Here is a 21941-nt window from a genome sequence, read left to right on the forward strand (position 1 = left end):
TTTCGGTTTGGTCTAATCGGCAAGTCGTAATCTGATCATGTGACCCAATACTTCGCAAATAATTTCTGCAGCACTTTTCGATTATCACAAATGACCAACAGGCTCGTCATGATTATCAGACAATGATATGTACGCCTTCAAGCTAAGGCTAAAAAATTAAATGAATTTTTACGGTAAGTTATAAGATAGCACTGCTAAAAGTGACAGCATTAAACAGACGGTAAAATAGATGTTTAAGAACAGTAGACATGGTTTTATTGAATGCGTGAGGTATATTTGTGAAATATTTCGACGAATACGGTTGCATGACAGTGTAAACAGAATTCATCTAACACAGCTACATCACATTTGAGCCGTTTTGGAAAGAGAATCTAAACTACGGTGGTCTCGTGTGGCTGCGATTAACTGTTCGTTTTTAAGTGCTTGTAATCACATTCCCACATATTTTGCACTTACAACACAGCAGAGTAAGACATGGTGAATCTTTTCATATCAAATAACTGTAATGTGAATTTTGTTGCAAGTCAACCTTTAAGATAATTTATTGATAGAAGCTCGTAGCATCTACAGTGATCCATGCAAAAAACTTTCCGCCAAACATGAGCAGCAGTCACAGAGGCAGCTGTAGAGACATCTATGCGTGTGAATAATGAAAGTCTTATCCTAGCAATCGACATGATGCACCTTTCTGCTAAGGATTCAAAAGTAGTGAGAGGATTAAAATGCATGTATTAACAGCTGGAAGATAAATAAAAATATTTGCATACCATATCAGACTTTTGAAAGCTGCTACTACTTAAGAGTTTAAAGAATGCAATTGTGAAGTTGTCATTTGGTGTATTGAGCAAAGTGGAATGGATTTAACTATAATAATTGGACAAAACTGGACACCAAAACTGTCCGTGGACCACTTTATTTTAAAATCTCAACAAATCGTTGCTATAAAAAGATTAGTGTGTAGCCGCATCTCAGCTCCATACCTTGATGTGCCGCAGTGCGTATCAATTTAAGGCTGAACAGATATATGATGATATACCGTAAAAGGAACATTTCCGAATGCATAGGTAGACCTGTTTTTAAAATTTCATCGTGATATGTGTTCAACTCAAAAAATAAGCCTCACAACTGGCTTACGGTGGTAAACCTCTTGCTTCACCTTCCAGCTATAATGCATTCAAGAAGTGTCCAGGTTCTTTCCTTCTACGAGGTCCTCTGCTGATCGTACATACTGATAACCTGGTACCTGACTACTGGCTGGTGTAGATGTCTCTCTCATGGTACCCTTATTACTAGCATGTGCTGCACATGAAGGTTCTGAAAAGACCGCTCTCATCATTTTCTGATCACATGTTTTCGATTTCTACAAAATATGCATGATTGGATGCTATAGTTTCATGATGGTTCAAGCCAAAATCCTTTTGACAATCATGAAGTTGGGAGAGGTACTTGTTAACTTCTATGACTAGCTTTTTAAAAATAGTAATATACTAGATTAATAATATCAACCTCTGACCAGACATATTAACCCATCTCAGTAACAAATTTAGGTGGGGTGGAAAAAAGTATTTACTTCAGTAATCGCTTCTACTCCGCTATAAATTTTCAGTTTTTCTTTGTTCAACTGCAATTGGATGTTGCCTCCTTTTTCTCAGCTCATATAATCTGGGCATACAACTCCTTTCAAAGTCCATGTATTAAGCCGTTACGACATGTTCATTAGTGGCAAAAATGATTGATTTTGAACGCATTAAAACTGTTGCGTAGTAGTTTGGTCGCAAATGGCAAAGCATTAGTTATTTTAATTTCATCTCACAAAAGTTGCTACATTTTCATTATTTGCAGCTAAACATTTTGGTCAAAAGTTTGATAACTGCAGTTTTAACGTGGCAGATATGCATCCAGTGATATCACTTGTTTCTCATTGGCTCTAGGAAAAGACGGTAGATAATTAATTACCTCCAATTCAGACAATTTTGAACTCGTCTGACTTTCTGCACAACTTGCCAAAGATGCGCCAGCCTGTTGTTTGACATTTCTGACCACTTGGCGTACAGCTTCTCTTCGCTTGTCACCCTTCGTTTGCTTTTGCGTATCAGAAGGAATCTCCTCTTCTATGGGAGAGCCAACTTTACAATTTTGCCAGAGCCTAGGCTTGAGGCTGGCCATCACACCAACAGCATTTCATAGTTTAGGTTTTAATGCTAAATAATTGTACACCATCAACAGAAGTGATATGACGGAGGATTTTTAACTGCTACTATTAACATCCACGTTAAGTAGCTGTAAAAGATGTGACAAATTAATAGCGTTATATAATTAAAAGAGACCAAATATTTAGGCCCAAATAAATTGTTCATGTGACAAGTGATGCAGTCTTCTGATAGGAAAATGATATTTTTACATTTTTTTAACATATTTGGGAGAAAACCTGAAATAAGGCAAAGCTCTAACATGATTCTGTTGTTAATAAGAAACCAAACTGTATTCTCAACCATGAACATAGTAAAGATTCTGCCATATTAGTCATATGAAGCACAAAAAAAGGTACATTCATCCAAAAAAAGGATAGAACGAAAAATGATGTGTGTGCGTATAGAAAACTAACAACTCACCTGATTCTGAAGAGACTTGGTAGGCTCCTGGAGCAAGTGGATATAACTTTGCATCTTCATCTTCACCAGAGAGTACCCAGTTTTCAAACTTTGTCCGCTGTCAAGTAATAACGAGTGGGATGCGACGAAACAAGCAGTTCCAAGCATACTTGCTCACAAGTACAGCCGGTGAACTAAAGATGCTAAAGTGACAGTGATGAAAATGATGCTGCAGTAACAGACTGGAAGCTTGCGATTTCCTAGAGAAACCATTTCTAGAGATTATCCACTAGGTATGAAAAACAATGCAAGCCGGACAGCCTACCCAACCAAAAAATTGCTCTATCTGGAAGCGATGTCATCATAGTTTCTACGTAGTGAATTATCTCAATAAAATAAAGAAAACACTTTAATATTTAAGACCATTTATTACTAAGCAGTTTCATACTTGTTGGCGTGAAACTGCCATATACTGTATACAACTGCCATATATCCACATTCAGACACCCCGACAAAAGATCAGCAAGCAACAGATCTCAGTAGTTACATCTGGCAGCTGAAGAATGGCGATGTCCAGTATTCTATTAAGTGGAAACTAATAAAGAGAACATCGTCATGTAGCATTAGTTCCAGAAGATGCAACCTCTGCTTATAGGAAAAATTGGTATCATCCACCACCCAAAATGGCCAGCTTAAATAAGAGAAACAAGCTAATCAGTGCATGCAGGCATAGTCGTAAATACATGCTCAGCCCTACCTGAGTGAGTCTATATTATTATGTATTCCAAACACATATTGTAAAGAAAAAGGCAGTTGAATATCCAACATATTATATATAGCCACTACCAGCCAACAGGCATGAAACTAGTTAGCAATAAATAGTTTAAATACCAAAATGTTCTCTTTTATTCAATTGAGATACTTCAGCTCTGAAATTGATTTATTTTTATTGAGCGCTCATCGCGAGTACACTGTGACACTTTTACAGTATATACATAGTTAATAAGCAAGTTCTAGAAAAATGAGAGAACTCAACAGAAGAGGCTGGTAACCATGGTGAATGATAAATAGTTTCCATGGTCTACTTGACTTCACAGTTGAAATCAGTTTGAAGCGGTGTTGGAATTTAATATTGGACAAGAAACTGTTTAACTATTACCATCAATACGTTTATAAAACCGTAAGTAAAAAGTAGTCTTAATTTAATGTCTTTGTCGTGAGATATTTAAAAAAAGACCATATTTTAAAGAAACAAGTACAAGTATTGGCAACTGGATTATCAGAGGAGACAAAGCCATTAGGTGTAGATGAGACATACATCAGCCAAGAAAGAGATCACAGTGAGTGAGATGGAAAAACTGATGTGACACCTAACTATTGATGGAGCCTTTGGTTAAATTTTTGAGTCTTGTAGTTACCGATGTCACCTGCTCTTACCTGTGTCCACTTACTCCACTACTCATAATAATGTTGTCTGGTGTGCTAAAGAAAGATGTGCACAAATGGATTGTATGTATTGCGTTAAACTGCAGATTCTTTGTTGAACTGTATGTATTGTGTCGGTATGTAGGTCTTGCATAAAATCGAATTTCTTCTGTTGAAATGAACTGCAGGTCCCGAGTCAAATTGTATATCCTGTGTGGAATTGAACGTGTTGCGACTTCTCTGTTTTGTGTTCAATAAATGGCAGACCCTTTGAGCCATCGCTATCACATTGAAAACTCAAAATAATTTTATATTTTCTGAAAATCTTGGCAGATCAATAACAGCAAGCACATGTGGGAAGTTGTCAGTCCGAAGCCTGGACCAGAGATTATTCAGGGATTTGTCTTCCCAACTGATCCTATACCCAAGTAAACTCGACTGTGTAGTTTTGCTTTCTTTTGCGCATTTCTGTAGGATTATGATATTTTAATAATTTTGCACGTAATACATTTTTAGTATAATTTCGAAGTTTGAATGAACTGTTAGCCTGTTAGTTCTTTAGATATCGCTACAATACCGAGGACACTTCTAATTGATCGTGAAATGAAAAGTACCTGAAGGCGGAACATAGTTTCTAATGATACACTGATTTAATGATCAAAATCACACAAAGCTAGAAAGCTTCTTCTCCTCAGCAACAAGAGCTTTACACTAAAATTATTGGTTTTTCTATTCATAACAACCATACACATTTTATCAGACTCAGTGTACTGCAATCGTTTTCTTTGATTATCTCTAAAACATAACTTCTTAGAAAGTGTAAAAAAACTATTTATTTTATTTGATTTTTTCATTGAGTTCTACAAACTTGGATTTTCATGATATCAGTTCAAAATGCTTTTACAGTCGATGGAAAGTCGTTAATATGGTCTAGAATCAGGAGACCTGCTTGTATATACAAGGTTAAGCTTCAAATTGTTAAGCCATCAAAAAACTAACAACCGGATCGCAATTTGGCAAAATTTAGAATGGTCATGTTGTACAACACAAGGAAGTGGCAAGTCAAGGAAGTGGCAAGTCAAGGAAGGCAAGACAAGGAAGGCAAGACAAGGAAGGCAAGACAAGGAAGGCAAGACAAGGAAGGCAAGTCAAGGAAGGCAAGTCAAGGAAGTGGCAAGTCAAGGAAGGCAAGACAAGGAAGGCAAGACAAGGAAGGCAAGTCAAGGAAGGCAAGACAAGGAAGGCAAGACAAGGAAGGCAAGTCAAGGAAGGCAAGTCAAGGAAGGCAAGTCAAGGAAGGCAAGACAAGGAAGGCAAGACAAGGAAGGCAAGACAAGGAAGGCAAGTCAAGGAAGGCAAGTCAAGGAAGGCAAGTCAAGGAACGCAAGACAAGGAAGGCAAGACAAGGAAGGCAAGTCAAGGAAGGCAAGACAAGGAAGGCAAGACAAGGAAGGCAAGACAAGGAAGGCAAGTCAAGGAAGGCAAGTCAAGGAAGGCAAGTCAAGGAAGGCAAGACAAGGAAGGCAAGACAAGGAAGGCAAGACAAGGAAGGCAAGTCAAGGAAGGCAAGTCAAGGAAGGCAAGTCAAGGAAGGCAAGTCAAGGAAGGCAAGTCAAGGAAGGCAAGACAAGGAAGTGGCAAGTCAAGGAAGGCAAGTCAAGGAAGGCAAGTCAAGGAAGGCAAGTCAAGGAAGGCAAGACAAGGAAGGCAAGTCAAGGAAGGCAAGAAAAGGAAGGCAAGACAAGGAAGGCAAGTCAAGGAAGGCAAGACAAGGAAGGCAAGTCAAGGAAGGCAAGTCAAGGAAGGCAAGACAAGGAAGTGGCAAGTCAAGGAAGGCAAGTCAAGGAAGGCAAGTCAAGGAAGGCAAGTCAAGGAAGGCAAGACAAGGAAGGCAAGTCAAGGAAGGCAAGTCAAGGAAGTGGCAAGTCAAGGAAGGCAAGACAAGGAAGGCAAGACAAGGAAGGCAAGTCAAGGAAGGCAAGACAAGGAAGGCAAGACAAGGAAGGCAAGTCAAGGAAGGCAAGTCAAGGAAGGCAAGTCAAGGAAGGCAAGACAAGGAAGGCAAGACAAGGAAGGCAAGACAAGGAAGGCAAGTCAAGGAAGGCAAGTCAAGGAAGGCAAGTCAAGGAAGGCAAGACAAGGAAGGCAAGACAAGGAAGGCAAGTCAAGGAAGGCAAGACAAGGAAGGCAAGACAAGGAAGGCAAGACAAGGAAGGCAAGTCAAGGAAGGCAAGTCAAGGAAGGCAAGTCAAGGAAGGCAAGACAAGGAAGGCAAGACAAGGAAGACAAGACAAGGAAGGCAAGTCAAGGAAGGCAAGTCAAGGAAGGCAAGTCAAGGAAGGCAAGACAAGGAAGGCAAGTCAAGGAAGGCAAGACAAGGAAGTGGCAAGTCAAGGAAGGCAAGTCAAGGAAGGCAAGTCAAGGAAGGCAAGTCAAGGAAGGCAAGACAAGGAAGGCAAGTCAAGGAAGGCAAGTCAAGGAAGGCAAGACAAGGAAGGCAAGTCAAGGAAGGCAAGACAAGGAAGGCAAGTCAAGGAAGGCAAGTCAAGGAAGGCAAGACAAGGAAGTGGCAAGTCAAGGAAGGCAAGTCAAGGAAGGCAAGTCAAGGAAGGCAAGTCAAGGAAGGCAAGACAAGGAAGGCAAGTCAAGGAAGGCAAGTCAAGGAAGGCAAGACAAGGAAGTGGCAAGTCAAGGAAGGCAAGTCAAGGAAGGCAAGTCAAGGAAGGCAAGTCAAGGAAGGCAAGTCAAGGAAGGCAAGACAAGGAAGGCAAGTCAAGGAAGGCAAGAAAAGGAAGGCAAGACAAGGAAGGCAAGTCAAGGAAGGCAAGACAAGGAAGGCAAGTCAAGGAAGGCAAGTCAAGGAAGGCAAGACAAGGAAGTGGCAAGTCAAGGAAGGCAAGTCAAGGAAGGCAAGTCAAGGAAGGCAAGTCAAGGAAGGCAAGACAAGGAAGGCAAGTCAAGGAAGGCAAGTCAAGGAAGTGGCAAGTCAAGGAAGGCAAGACAAGGAAGGCAAGACAAGGAAGGCAAGTCAAGGAAGGCAAGACAAGGAAGGCAAGACAAGGAAGGCAAGTCAAGGAAGGCAAGTCAAGGAAGGCAAGTCAAGGAAGGCAAGACAAGGAAGGCAAGACAAGGAAGGCAAGACAAGGAAGGCAAGTCAAGGAAGGCAAGTCAAGGAAGGCAAGTCAAGGAAGGCAAGACAAGGAAGGCAAGACAAGGAAGGCAAGTCAAGGAAGGCAAGACAAGGAAGGCAAGACAAGGAAGGCAAGACAAGGAAGGCAAGTCAAGGAAGGCAAGTCAAGGAAGGCAAGTCAAGGAAGGCAAGACAAGGAAGGCAAGACAAGGAAGGCAAGACAAGGAAGGCAAGTCAAGGAAGGCAAGTCAAGGAAGGCAAGTCAAGGAAGGCAAGACAAGGAAGGCAAGTCAAGGAAGGCAAGACAAGGAAGTGGCAAGTCAAGGAAGGCAAGTCAAGGAAGGCAAGTCAAGGAAGGCAAGTCAAGGAAGGCAAGACAAGGAAGGCAAGTCAAGGAAGGCAAGTCAAGGAAGGCAAGACAAGGAAGGCAAGTCAAGGAAGGCAAGACAAGGAAGGCAAGTCAAGGAAGGCAAGTCAAGGAAGGCAAGACAAGGAAGTGGCAAGTCAAGGAAGGCAAGTCAAGGAAGGCAAGTCAAGGAAGGCAAGTCAAGGAAGGCAAGACAAGGAAGGCAAGTCAAGGAAGGCAAGTCAAGGAAGGCAAGACAAGGAAGTGGCAAGTCAAGGAAGGCAAGTCAAGGAAGGCAAGTCAAGGAAGGCAAGTCAAGGAAGGCAAGACAAGGAAGGCAAGTCAAGGAAGGCAAGACAAATTGAGGCAACGAATAGACGCATACTGACAGAAAGGGCAGGAGTTTTCCTAGAGGTGTCAGATGAGAGTTCAGTGTGCCGAAATGTGTACATGAAGGTTCACACAAAATATTATGAACAAATTCAAAATATATTCTAGAGAATAGCAGATAAATGATCAATAATAAAATAAGAGAATTAAAACATAACAATAAGATGAACAGTTGAGGAGTTAGATGTGAGAGAAAGAACAACAACATATAGGAAGAACAGTCCAACATTAAACATGAGTTTGACTGTCTGTACACACCAATTGTGCAAGTCTTTCTGCATCGCAATATGGAACAGGCGGCCATTCTTTCACTAACTCTTGACAAGCAAGCCTATCGACCTCGCACCACTCCTGCAGCTGGTGCTGGAAGCCAAAATTGGGATTGGCTACTGAGCGGGCAGCTGAAAGCGAATAAACAGAAAAAGTACGAAAGAGAAGGTACACAAAAGAGAGATTCTTGTTCTCGATCAGATGAATTAACATGTTACCAGACAATATCCTGTGTTCCATACATTTCTCAAACAGTTGCGCGTGAGAAATCAAGGGATTCATTAAAACGAGTAACATTAAAGGTCTTGCTGCAAACACCGACAAAATGTATCACCAACGCATAACGTGGATATTTGCTGTTATTATACACCAACACTACTAAACAATGCGTCATATTGACAAATGTGACCCAGGCAGTCAGAATGCACAATCATGCTAAAACCACATTTTTGAGTTATTTACAGATTCAAAATCAGCAATATCTGATATCTTGCATTGCTGACTCTTCGGTATTTAATACCGAAGAGTCAGCAATGCAACCTAGCCTCAGAACAATACATAATTCAGCATGGCAAAGACTAAGGCTAGATGTCAAAATAAGGCCATACTGAACTATGCATTACTGTTATTGAACATTGTCAGCATATTTCTAATCTACTATGAATCCTCAACAATATGCGATGGGAACAACCTTTGTACAGCTATTTCCATTGCTATATAAAGCAATCACGTAAAAAAATACTTTGTTTATAATATAAATCAAACTATAGGAACAAGGCAATTAATTGCCACAATTATTGTCTAAAATATTTCATGAATAATTCCAATTTATGCTAGTGGCTTTCACATATACATATATCTGTTGCAAATGAGAATAGCCTTGTTCATAGGAAAGTCAATGTTTGCTTGAAGTTGTGTTGTACAATCGTTCAAAAGCTAATCTACAACGAAATTTGCAGATTTTCAATCAAATGAAAAGTTCATGTATCTTCACCGATATAACCAGTTGGCTTTTTGTTAGTAAACAAAAAGCGCGTCAATGGTTATAACAACGTATGGCTTCGTGTGATATTGCATTATGACAACATTGCTATAGCGTACATACTATTAGCGTACATACTATTAGCGTACATACTAGTAGTGTACATACTATTAGCGTACATACTATTAGCGTGCATATTATTGATGAACATACTATTGGTGTACATATTATTGGTGTACATACTATTAGCGCACATACTGTTGATGTAAATACTATTGGTGTACATACTATTGGTGTACATACTATTGACGTGCATACTGTAAGCGTACATTCTATTAGCGTACATAATATTAGCGTACATACTATTGATGTACATACCATTAGTGTACATACTATTAGTGTACATACTATTAGTGTACATACTATTGGTGTAAAAACTATTGGTGTACATACTATTAGTGTACATACTATTGGTGTACATACTATTGGTATAAATACTATTGGTGTACATACTATTGATGTACATACTATTGGTGTACATACTACTGAATTGGTTATAGAAACGATTTAGCAAACCAAATCCAAAGAGTGAATTCCCAAAAATTTCATTATCTCAAGGGATAGTTTAGCCACGCCACCAATTTTGTATTTGCATTTGTTACAAAGGCATGCAAGTAACCAAGCGTTCTATATAGAGCCGCACAACGATTATAGAAATTAATCGCGATTAATAACTGGTCTGAACCAGTTAATCTTCGATTCGATTAATCTTAGAATTAATCTAGCAAAAACCTGCATATTCGAAAACAAATAATACAGCTACATATAAATAATTTATATTTGAGACAATTTTTGTTAACAGGAGTACATGTTATGTACAATGCACAAAAGTTACAACGTATTAATTATTATGAGTGATGAAGAGATTATTATTATCATTATCATTATTATAATGTAGAGATGCCCTCTTCCAACATACAATATTGCCAGCTTTAAAGGATAGCCGCTCACAGGGGACAGTAGTGGCGATAGTCAGCGGTAGTAGTTATTGTCTGCGACAGCTGGTGATGAATTCTGAGCGGTATGATGAGAATTAGTTGAATGATATCTTAATGATGTGCTGTGGTGATAGGCAAATTCTTTCTGGCATATATTGCACTTGTCTTTCTTGTTTATGCTTCCAACGTCTGTAAATCCGTCAGCTAGTACGGAGGACAATTTTTGCTTTTATGTTCCTATCAAGTGTCAATCTTATTTGACTATTATTCTAAAGCTGAAATACGATTGTGATTTTTTTGAAAAATTAGAATACATGTATAATTTACTTAAAAATGTTTTTAAATATAAACAAAAAATAGACTGCATGATATTAAATAATACTGAAATCGCTGTTGTTGCTATTACCATGGCTATTAACATGGCCGCTTACGGCTAGATCGACACGGCACTTACAATATTTTGTTGTATAAACAAGTTTTATGTTAGTGACTCACTTAGTGTTTTCATAGTTGAGTGCAAAATAATTGTGGTTGTATTTAATTGGTAAAAAGTGTTGCTTGTCATAAACCACCTCGGTTGCATTTTATTTGAAGATTAATTGGCTCAACTCAGTTAATCGTGTTTTTGTATTGATGGCGTTAATCGTTTAATTAACGCGATCATTGTGCAGCTCTAGTTCTATAGAACTTGTAAATAATTGATTTGGAGGGAAGATGAAAGAACATGTAATCATACTGAGACAATAAGAGAAGTTTTACAAAATAACTACAAGCTCACGACCATCAACCAGCTCATTGCTAGGTGACTTTTATATCAAATAGATTGCGCTCTGCTACATTCATGACTTAGGGATGACATTGACAGTATATTGCTATACGTTTCGAAACGAAGTCCACTGTCAATGAAGAACATGCCCTGAAGTCACATGGTGACAATAAAGTATACTCTACCTCTATACACTGTACTAACGCTTTAATGTTTTCATTTCAAAACAAGAAAATGACTTCAACTTTAAACATAACTTATCATTATTAAATAAAAATGGAGAAACTTGAGTAGCCGCGACACCCGGAATACAGTGAAGTTGCGATAGTTGCAGGCGTCTATTAGAAGGATTACTGTAATACATAGAGTAGCTTCTTCCTTTGACTTGAAAAACCAGTGGATACATATGAACAATGCCAGCAGCATGATATGGTTGCTATTATCCAATGAGAGTTGTCTCAACAATGTTCCTACATACCGTAAAACCTCTATTTGAGCGCCATGGCGCTATATTGTTTTAGTCCTTTTTTTATAGAGGCGTTCTATAAAAGGTGACATTCAAATTGTGGGTGGTGCTTTATTTTTCGACTAGCCGATCAAAATTTTGGGACGATAAAATTAATTATTTTACAAGCGTAGCAATGCTAAAGTCGCCTATAATTTGTACTATCCTTCGGGAAGAGCAACATGGAGTACTATATGTTGTACTCTCCTTTTGCCGTCGACCTCAACATTTTACTAAAGTGTTTTTATATACGTCAAAGTATCAGACTGAGTTATACAAGGAACTAGTTCAAGTGAAACATGTTATACAGATACAATTATTAATTATTCCAATAGAGTTGCTTTTAAAGGTTTAAGGAAGATAACGTGAAGCTTTGGAGTTAGAAAAGGACTTGGATACGCCGTAACAATGGCTGCGATTACATCGTACAGTGTTTCTGAAGAGTATTATCGTTGTTCATGAAAACGCGTCAACTCTTCTCATCCAGTTGTAAGCCACATTATGGACGAATCTGAATGCAATAAATCGGATTTATACCTTAGCGACTTCGAATCAGAATGTAGTTGTGATGATTATTAAAACCATGTTAACCACTACAGCAGCAAAAATGAAAAAATTAATTATTATTGCTGTAAGCGAGTCCTTATTAGTACCATTTTGCGGACAATTTTCTATTGACCATTTTCTATTATAGGCTCTTAAAGGTCAAACAATGCATGTCAAAGTGGCGGTTTCATAGAAAAAGGCGGTCTAACAGAGGTGGCGGTCTAATAGAGGTGGTGGTGTAATAGAGGTGGCAGTCTAATAGATGTGGCACTCAAATAGAGGTTTGTTATGGTGTGTTTGCATGAGTGAACTACACAAATTCTTAGGCAATGTACACGAGAGAAGATTACAGGAATTTAGCGGCCTATAGCTTTAGCACAATAAAACCAAATGTTACCTCGAATGCATGAGAGCACTTCTCTCCAGTTCAGATCTGAAATGGCGAGTATATAGGCAGCAGTAATGGTAACACTTCTTGAAACTCCAGCCATGCAATGTACCAGCACAGATCCACCCTTCGCACGTGCTCGGTGAATGAATTCAATGCATCGCAAGAAATGAGGAGATATCGACTCGGATGTATTATCGTTAATATCGATAACTATACGACTAAAAACAAATTGAATATCACAATCTTACAAAATGTTGTGATGTTACAACTGTAAGTGTATGCTTAAATAGCGAGATATCTTAACTGACAAGTAGCATGAACAACTGCAAGCATATGCTGGGTAAGATGATTTGACTACAAAAGCATGTTGGATGTGATATGTCTGTCAGTGTGCTCCAGGAAACAAGGTATGGCTTTGAGTGCATGATAGGTAATGTAGTGTGTCTCCACATATATGATAATCAAAAAATTTACACTCCGAGTGAATGTTAGGTGAATTTTTTTGTAAAAGCACACTGTGCTAAGTTTAATTCATTTCGGAGCAAACAAAAGATGATAAATGATTCTTGTACAGTAGTTTCATATATAACTAAAATAAAGGCATTACATAAAACTATGTAAAAAACTGAATTAATAAAGCGAAAATCAGTAAAAAAAGTGTTTATTGCTGCTTTACTTTAAAAAGAAATAAATATAGGTGAAAATTTAAAAAAGCGCAGGTTCGATGGTGGAGTTGGTGATAGCAATACGAGGTTGTGACCATTGCGGATTAATCAAACTGGGCATTGATAAGTACTCAATGATGCCCGGATGTAAAATGCAATGCAGTTGCATTAAATATGTGCCAGAATATCTATGTAGTTGTATTATCAGCGCAGTAGCAAGCATTTCACTGTCTTGTAGTATAACTATATTGCATAATTTGGCTTCTGCACATTATGTAGTATACAAGTAGTGCAACTATTATCTAGTGCACAGTAAGCAGTATTGGCAAGTGGTGGTATCGCCTACTATACAATGTGCAGTGCAGGAAGCAGTTGGAGTGTTGCTAGTGCACATTTCGCAGCGCTAGATGCAGTAGGAACTTCGAATTACACTGTACATACATACACAGCACTTTTGCGAGAGAATTCATCACAGTTTGGTGGAAGCCAACGGAACATCAGCACCTAGTATTCCGGCTAAGAGTTTACTAACTAGCTGCGTGTACGATCACCGAGCGATCGAAACTAACCAGTCGGCTGAGTACAATTGGCACATCTATAGCCAGTTTGGCTAACAAGACCCAAACCGGCACAACTTAGACCCTTCCAGCTATTAAGGACAAAGTCGGCTCGGCGAACAAGGTTACAATCAGCTAGACTAAATCGCCATGCACATTGTCGCTTATATTACTGAAGCCGAGTCACATACCCACGCCCAGAACCGTATAGTTTCACGGAGTCCCCGCAACCAACGGAAGCATATATGGGAGGGAGCTCATTTCCAAACAAACAGGCCACGCCTACTATTTTTTTATATAAGTTATAATGGAGTATATAATATGGAATATAAGTCCGTAACATTAACCAGCAACAATTACTCCCATTGGCAGTCGCTCTGAAATTGATTGTTGTATTATACACCATTTGAAAGAAAACTAAATTCTCTACAAGAAACTACCAATAATTTTTTGTAAAAACGTAAAGTAAATGCAAAAAAGTGAGATGTTGAGAACGAGGTAAGAATATTCTATCAGAGATCAGTATGTTGATCGGCTTTGGAAACAAGCGTTTTTGTTTTCGGTTTTGGTCATGGGACTCTGTGAAGCTATACGGCTTTGCCCACGACCAGTTGCTTGAAGGGGCGGAGCTTAACCAGCAAGGAGCCATATATAAAGAGCCTAAATGAGCAAAGGAAAGCGGAGATCCCTGGCAATATCCCGCATATGATTCACATACATGTGCACACTTTGACTTGGTTGTATTCTTGTATATATTTATATAATATATATTCTTGGCATCTAGTCAAGTGGTTTGGTTCTGGCGGAGCAGTAAAGGAAACACGACAGTTTTTTTACAACATTATCTAGTAATGAGCTGACTTTGATGCAATCATTACACAATTGCTAGAAGTGAATGCTGCTCAAACTTGGATATGATTGGCCAAATAAATTGATCACGGATGAGCATGCTATATATTGTTGAGATGATAATATATTACGGTTTTCCCACGACCAAACACGAGCACAACGATTGTTTGGGAGATTTATGATAAATGCATATGTGCACACAACTCCTGAAAAATTATCCGTGACCAAACCCTTGCACCGAAATCTCTTCAACAAATTTAACCATTTTTGTGTAGAGTCGTTTAAGTATAATAATGATACAAAACACATATAAACCTATTTAAATATGTTACCAAATCTTTAAAAGGTTACCGCAATATCTTAAAACTAACCCATCTGATCGGATTATACATAAATAGACAGATTAATTCAGCCTAAAATCGAAATAAAAACTTGACAAGCCTATTTTAATCGAAATTAAGACTGGCCAACGAAACGCCGATAAGGCGGTGCAACAGAGAGTAGAACTATTAAGTCGTGCGCATTTCATGAAAAAACCGTGCACATTTCACCAGTCTATCACATTGTCCAATTGCCGAAGGTTTCTGTAAATAACTTAGAAGTACTGAAAAGTAATCGTTTTTTTTGCCGATTCTACTGGACTCTAACATTTTGGACACTTATAATGAATACTTTGGTATTCCAACTGATGTCCAAAGCAATGAAAGTAAAGGAAATAGTGATGATATTTTCCTAAAGATTCTTTTTCTATTTTAACGATTTCTAACGATACAATATATAATTAACGTAGAAGTACTGAAAAGTAATCGTTTCTTTTTGCCGGTTCTACCAGACTCTGGCATTTTGGATACTTATAATGAGTACTTTGGTATTCCAACTGATGTCCAAAGCAGTGAAAGTAAAGGAAATGACGATGATATTTCTCTAACAATTCTTATAGGTTGATTACAAAATTTATTTGTAAGAATAATTATTCGATTTTATAAGATTTAGTTATAAGAATAATCATTCGAATTTACAAGATCGAAGTTTATAGTGACCGATGGTGTGCAATATGTTACTGTTATTTCTTTTCTAAAGTGTTTGTTGATGGTACTACCGCTGTGCCCAATTTTGCGGTGCTGCCAAGCCGTTTTTAATATCTGCAATATTAAGTAATAGGCCTACATTTTCTAATAGATACACATCTATTTCTATGACAACCAGCTAAAATCTGTTTGGATTATTAAATTCAGCATAATGTTTTTAGATATAAATACAGAAATCTAGATAAGTATCATAACCTCTTGATATTAGTTGCTTTGACCTGGAATGCTATGGTTGCTATATACAGCCCCCAGCTATATATATATATATATATATATATATATATATATATATATATATATATATATATATATATATATATGTATATTACACAGCAGCTTGCCATTTTACTTCTAATATTGCATTTCTCCTATTGCGGGGAGAGATATAAACATATAATCTTTTCCTTTCATTATTGCTGTTTGTTGTACATAATAACACCTAGTACATTACAGCTACCATTGCAGCTACCATTGCAGTTCTCCTATTGCACTGCAGTGCCATTTGACTACTAATATTGCACTTTTCAACCATCAGTACCCTTTCTTTTTCCATTATCACTTTAGTCGTGGGCTGTATGTCAGGGGAATTTCTAGTGATATATAATGTTAGTGTGAATACAATACAAGGACCAAAAATTCATCAAAACGATAAAGGAATTAAAGGGCAAGTTCATGAGCTTGCTACACGTAGCATCTGACAAGTTCGTACAATGCAGTACAGAAGCATGGAAAGTCAGCAGTCAGTTGATCCACAGTATCAACTTCATACTAATGCGCAGTCGTAGTACACATACAGTTTCAAATTTTGAACAATGCGCATTCGTAGTATGCATGAATTGTTGGGTTCCATGAAATACATCATAGAAGTACATGCAGTGTATATCGCAGTGGACAACTTGTAGCAATAAATGTCTACTTCCCATTAAGAAGTTACAATGCATTGCAAAATGGCTGCAAACTGCGCTGCAATACCGCAGCTCTAATGCTTCACAACCCCGGTGTAACTTTCTCTAATTAATATTAGATATAATATGAATTACCTTTATTTTACTATAAAATTATGTCTTATGTTGAATCTACACCAGCATATTTTTGGCCTTACATGACTAACTTTTTAAGAAGTTTCAGATATTATTGATTATGTTGGGAATTCCTTCATGTCTAGACCAACGTTTGTGCAAATCTTACGTGATATGTAGACAAATTTTATGTAAATTTGATCATAAGTTGAGGTTTAACTGGAACTTGAGGTCTAGCTATCAGTGATTACCTGTAGAAACCCTCAAACTTGAAATATCTGAAGAAAATGGGTATCGGGTAATCTACCTGATATTGCTTGGAAGTTGAATATCAGGTGCAATTTTGACAGCGGATATAACATGTGTGATCTTATTTGCAGACAGTTGTTCTTCATCTGTAAAGTCAGCGTAGCAACCGACATATAGCCCCTCCAACACCTTCAACCATATACCATGCTCTCTACATCAAACAAGCTCATGCCTGTGTAAAATTGGTCTTCGCTAAATTGAGAATAGCCTGAAGTGGGAACAGACTGAGTGTGTAAATGGAAACACGTGGTTGGAGCCAACATAAGCTCTACAAGCAATTGAGGTGCTAAACCTGACTATGACTAGGAACCGATCTTTCCAAGATCGAATATGATGTCTGCAGAGGCTACGCATGGTTTTAATGCCATGTTGTACAAATAAAGTCTCTATAATTTCGGCTACACATATCCGAGCCCAGCGAGAAGGGAACCTTGCCAACTGGAGACATGCCCAGTTGCAGAAAGCAATTTAAGACTGGAACCCAGTGCTGTCACCACCAGAGGCCATTTTGGGACTTTAACCCTAACCTGTTGCTTGCAGGTAAAGAGTTCTAGAACATGGCAAATCTGACTAAGAAGTGAAAAACTTGGGTTGAGGAGGTAGAGAGATATAACTCACTTCAATACTCTAATCTGTCTCTATATAAATTATATACCATACACCTAACATCTGTGCCTCAAAACAATAAAGGGTTGTCTGCGAAATATGAGAAAACTCCTAATCAAGTTGAATGCAGTCCAATATATGACATACAAGTCAATATGTTGTACGTGAAAACCATTGTATGTTAGATTAAGTATTGTTATGAACATTCATTGTACATGTATTTCATTCAGTTTGTTCTACAAACCATGAAATTTAGAATAGAATATTTAGGTAATTACATATAGCCTTAAAATAAATTTATCATATAAAGCTATGTAAAACAACTAAACTATATGTAACAAACTAAATAAATGAAGCAATATTTGTTACAAAGATAGCCGAAATGTGGTTATAGATGTGGCGATACAGGAGAGAGATGATGCACACATAGATACATCAACAGAAATAGAGAGCTAGTCTAACCTAAACTAGGCAAACCTTATATTACCAGATAACATAACTTATAACAAGATATTTCCCCTTTAATTATTGTGACTAGTGTCTATAGGGTAAGGCCGTTTTTGGCAGGATTGTGACGCGCGGGACATTTGAACACTTCCTCGCATACCTCTCAGCTCAGATGCGAAATTCTGGTGTCATTCATACTGTTTTAGAAAGCACTTGACATAAACTATCACTGAATGAGATTTCATCCTTGTCATGCAATGCATTAACAAATTATGAACCATTGAAGCTGGTGTGACGCGCGGGACCATAACTTGACATGAAAAACTACTCTTTGATCAATTGGAAAAATCTTCTGAAATTTTGAACTCATAACATTATTATTTGACTAGCTCGAAGCTCTATTGTCCTTCTGCTAGGAATACATACCATTTTGTTTCCAGGCCCAAGTTTAATGACTCTGAGGTTTGAAAGAAGACAACCACCTGTGACGCGCGAGACTGTGACGCGCGGGACAAAAATAACATTATGAAAAATTAAGCATTTTTCTATGTTTTGTAGTTGTTAGACCACCAATTGCCATGAGTTGTAGTTGTAACAGCGAATATATTTGTATTAAACCAACTAATAATTTAATATTATTATACATTGCATTTATTTTATTTAAACATAAAACATATATAACCTAAAGATTGTCAGACTTTCATGCAGCAAACAATTTTTTCTTAAAATCAGCATGATTCATTTTCCATGTTACACACAGTTCTTTTTAGTAGCTGGTGGACAGTTACTGTAGTAGGCATTTCCAAAGAACAGACACTAGCCTGCCGCAGTCCCAGTAGCACTAACTCCGCATTTTCGCTGTATTTGCAAGCACAGACAACTTGACCATGTCTAGAAACTGGCTTGCAATTTACTGGGCGCAACTCTTTTTAAATTTACCAAGGCCCACCTTGATATCTAGATATTCCTCGTTGAAATCTCAAAGATGTCACTTAACGTGTAGTTTAGTGTTTCCGAAGTTTTCGACACTTACCAGTCTTGTCTTTTACACTGATGGTATCCTTCTGGTCTGGCATTTCTTGACTGATCTTACTGTCCAGGTAAAAATATGTTATCTTCTCCACTGTTGATTCAAGTAGCTTGTTCCGTGGCTGAAAATTCATCCGCGCTTTTGGTTGAGGCTGGCAAACTGCATGAAGACAATATCCTGCTTGGTCGGGCTCATCATGGACAGCTATTTACCAATCAAAAGAGCTTTTCTCCATGGAAAGTGTGGCAATGCTGTCTGTAGTTTTTTCCTCGCTCGTTCTTCAGACAGTCGGCTTGGAAATATGAAAGAGGTGCAATTGTGCCTGGTGTTGAATTAGCTTCTGCCTTTTTAGCGCGATATTTGGCCTTTCTCTCTCTTTCCTTAGCACGCTTTGCTTCTAAATCTGATGGAGCTATGCGAAATTTTTTTCTCTCTCTGCTATCTACACCTATAAAATCATAAAACTGTACACTAATATGCAATACAGATTAAACCATATTATGTACATAGCATATACATGTATATGGCATGAAGCCTGTTGAATGTTTACTCAAATTCGTGATTCACCTTACATTATCAAACCACCAGTAGTGTGATTGATAAAAAATGTTTTACGCACTTGTGTATACTTGCTCAGAAATGTATAATAGGCATTAAATATATTTTACCTTTCATTCTCTAGTTTCCTGAATGCTTTAAATCCATGTTGTGCTATGAAAATTTCTCTACTCTTACGTTTACGATCCATTGAGTTTGGCATCTTGCAAGCAAATGACATCTAACGTAACGTCAAGTACGGCATGACGCTGAGCGTTATGTTGAGCGTGGTGTTATTCTGTTAGCCTTGCCTGACAGGGAAGATGGCATGTTTAGTATGGTGTCATTTTGGAAGTATTACCATACCGACAGGAAGTGTGGCATGATGTTAACAGCTGTTTGGCAGTCATTAAAACACACGCCAGTTTAAAAGTGTGAAAAAAGCAAACGTACTCGTTCTGTAAAGTTCTTACAGTGTTTATGAGGGAAACCTACTTTCTCTACTGACTGAGAATTCAATGCATGAGTGAAAAGTAATTTTTGTAACCATACGTTACAAATACACATTTGGTTCAAAGATTACCTCGTGATTTGCACGCTAGGTGTGTGTATCAGAAGAGTAATCTTAACAAGCTCCATATTTTGAGTTACAAAACATAAAATAATTCTAATTCTTTATTTTTCTCGAAGAAACTGGCTTTTAAGACTTGGAATATCTAGCATTATTTTCACATACCAGGGTATCAAAGAGAACTCCCAAACAAAGGCAGACATCACCATATTATTAAAAATGTCCCGCGCCTCACAAATACTTCCAGGTACCTATAAAACTAAAACTTGCAGTATTTTCAGCAAATTGGCGCGTTTGGCTAAGCTATAGCAGCCCAAAATCGAATTATAGATGAGAATTTTTTATCTCGGATAGCTTTGAAAGAACAGGCTGCAACTAAATGCACTAAAATTGTGACGCGCGGGACAAACTATTTTTTGCTTGCCTGAATGGTAAGGAAAAATTTGCATTTGCTAGGAAAAAACACCTGGGATATAAAATCCACTATAAAATTGATTATAAAATAGAAGAAAAATTTATTTCAGAATGAATTGCAAAGTTTGAGAAGAGATGATCAATTGTCCCGCGCGTCACACACCATGCCAGAAAAACCTACTTGCATGCCCAATATCTTCATGAAAGAAAATTTCATTATAAAAACTTTTGTGTTTCTACATGTCTGAACATGTTTGTTTGCTAAATAACTGAAAATTATGATTGCAGAAGGCAGAAAAAAATTGCCTTTGTGTGTGACACGATGCTTGGCCTTGCCCTATACTTCAAGTAATTTCAGGTTCCTTCTTTTCTTCGTATCACTTTCACTTTCTTCCATCTCAACAGGCAAGCAAAATGATTGTTTCTCTGGCTCTAACTGATTTTATGTTAATATAACAGTGACAATAGGCTGCAGCAGCTGAAGGAACTAACTGCTGCAGCCTAACCTTGCCTAGAGTGGTTCATCTCTAAGCAAATATACAGATTTATAGTTTAAAGTTAACACACCTTGCTCATTCCTTTGCCCATATTCTCACTCTTCAATGGAATTGATGGCCTAGCTAATTTAAAACCTGCAAAAATATTAGAAAATAGATAGCGATAGTAATGGAGAATTATAATTATTAATAGACATATGCAGTTTACAATAAACATCATATCGATAAGCACGGCTGTTGTGGTGAAGATTGAAGATATACGGGTACAAAACGATTGAATCATCAATCAACAAGACAGACTTCTTATCATTGCTGCAATAAGAATGCATAATGCATCTGCCTTATCATTACTAAAACACTACCAACTTGTTGGTGATAAGCAAAATGTCAGCTATAAGTTCTAAAGTTGGTCAGTTGATGCTAATTAACTGCCTAAAATGATACAACGTTTGTGGCATTCCAGGTATCAGGCAAAAAACTGTTACTTAAAAATTCTTTAATAAATAATAATGTTAGCAATGATATAAAACCATCAGGTGGGGTTTATATCATTGATGTTAGTGAGTTGATAGCCCAAGAAGAGACAACAGGATGGATTGCAATGATCAAGATTTAAAGCAAAAACTCAAAAATAGTTTAGATGTGTAGTTATATAGTCTTGCAATGCACTGCCAACACAAAATTACTCCTCTTTTGATCTTTTACGTTGATCGGCTTAGTTTGAGCTGAATCTAAAGCGTCTCAGTAGTCAGTAGGCGTACAGTTCTCTTCGCGATTAGCGAACTATTTTTACTCGTTAATATGATTATATTCGTTGCTAAACAATCATTTTAGCTAACACAGCTTACGAAAATCCAAAAAATCCAAAGAGAATGACGGGTGCGGATTACTGACTTGATTGAAAAAAGTTCCTTTCCTTTTTGGAGGCTCCCGCGGTGTGACGACTTTTGCGTCGCTAAAATCGACCAAAGATTTTGCGGGGCGCACCGCAAATCGAGCTTTTCGTTGATGA

The 21941-nt window shown here is 37.8% G+C and overlaps 1 protein-coding gene across 2 annotated transcripts; it reads right to left on the reverse strand.

The window, feature by feature from the left end:
* Positions 1-744: 744 nt before the first annotated feature.
* LOC137401636 (dual specificity protein phosphatase 22-like) lies at positions 745-21831 on the reverse strand. Of its 2 annotated transcripts, none has more exons than XM_068088085.1 (8): positions 21616-21831; positions 21000-21064; positions 16826-16956; positions 12347-12558; positions 8141-8283; positions 2613-2709; positions 1957-2108; positions 745-1360 (listed from the first exon to the last, which is right to left on the reverse strand). In XM_068088085.1, exons 2-8 carry the CDS (start codon positions 21018-21020, stop codon positions 1175-1177), a joined length of 942 nt encoding a protein of 313 aa, XP_067944186.1. In that variant the 5' UTR covers positions 21021-21064; positions 21616-21831; the 3' UTR covers positions 745-1174. The 2 variants fall into 2 exon arrangements, with proteins under 2 accessions (XP_067944186.1, XP_067944185.1); XM_068088084.1 differs by having other exon boundaries at positions 1957-2111.
* Positions 21832-21941: the final 110 nt, after the last annotated feature.

The sequence above is a fragment of the Watersipora subatra genome, chromosome 8 (assembly GCF_963576615.1).
Source record: "Watersipora subatra chromosome 8, tzWatSuba1.1, whole genome shotgun sequence".
Lineage (NCBI taxonomy): Eukaryota > Metazoa > Bryozoa > Gymnolaemata > Cheilostomatida > Watersiporidae > Watersipora > Watersipora subatra.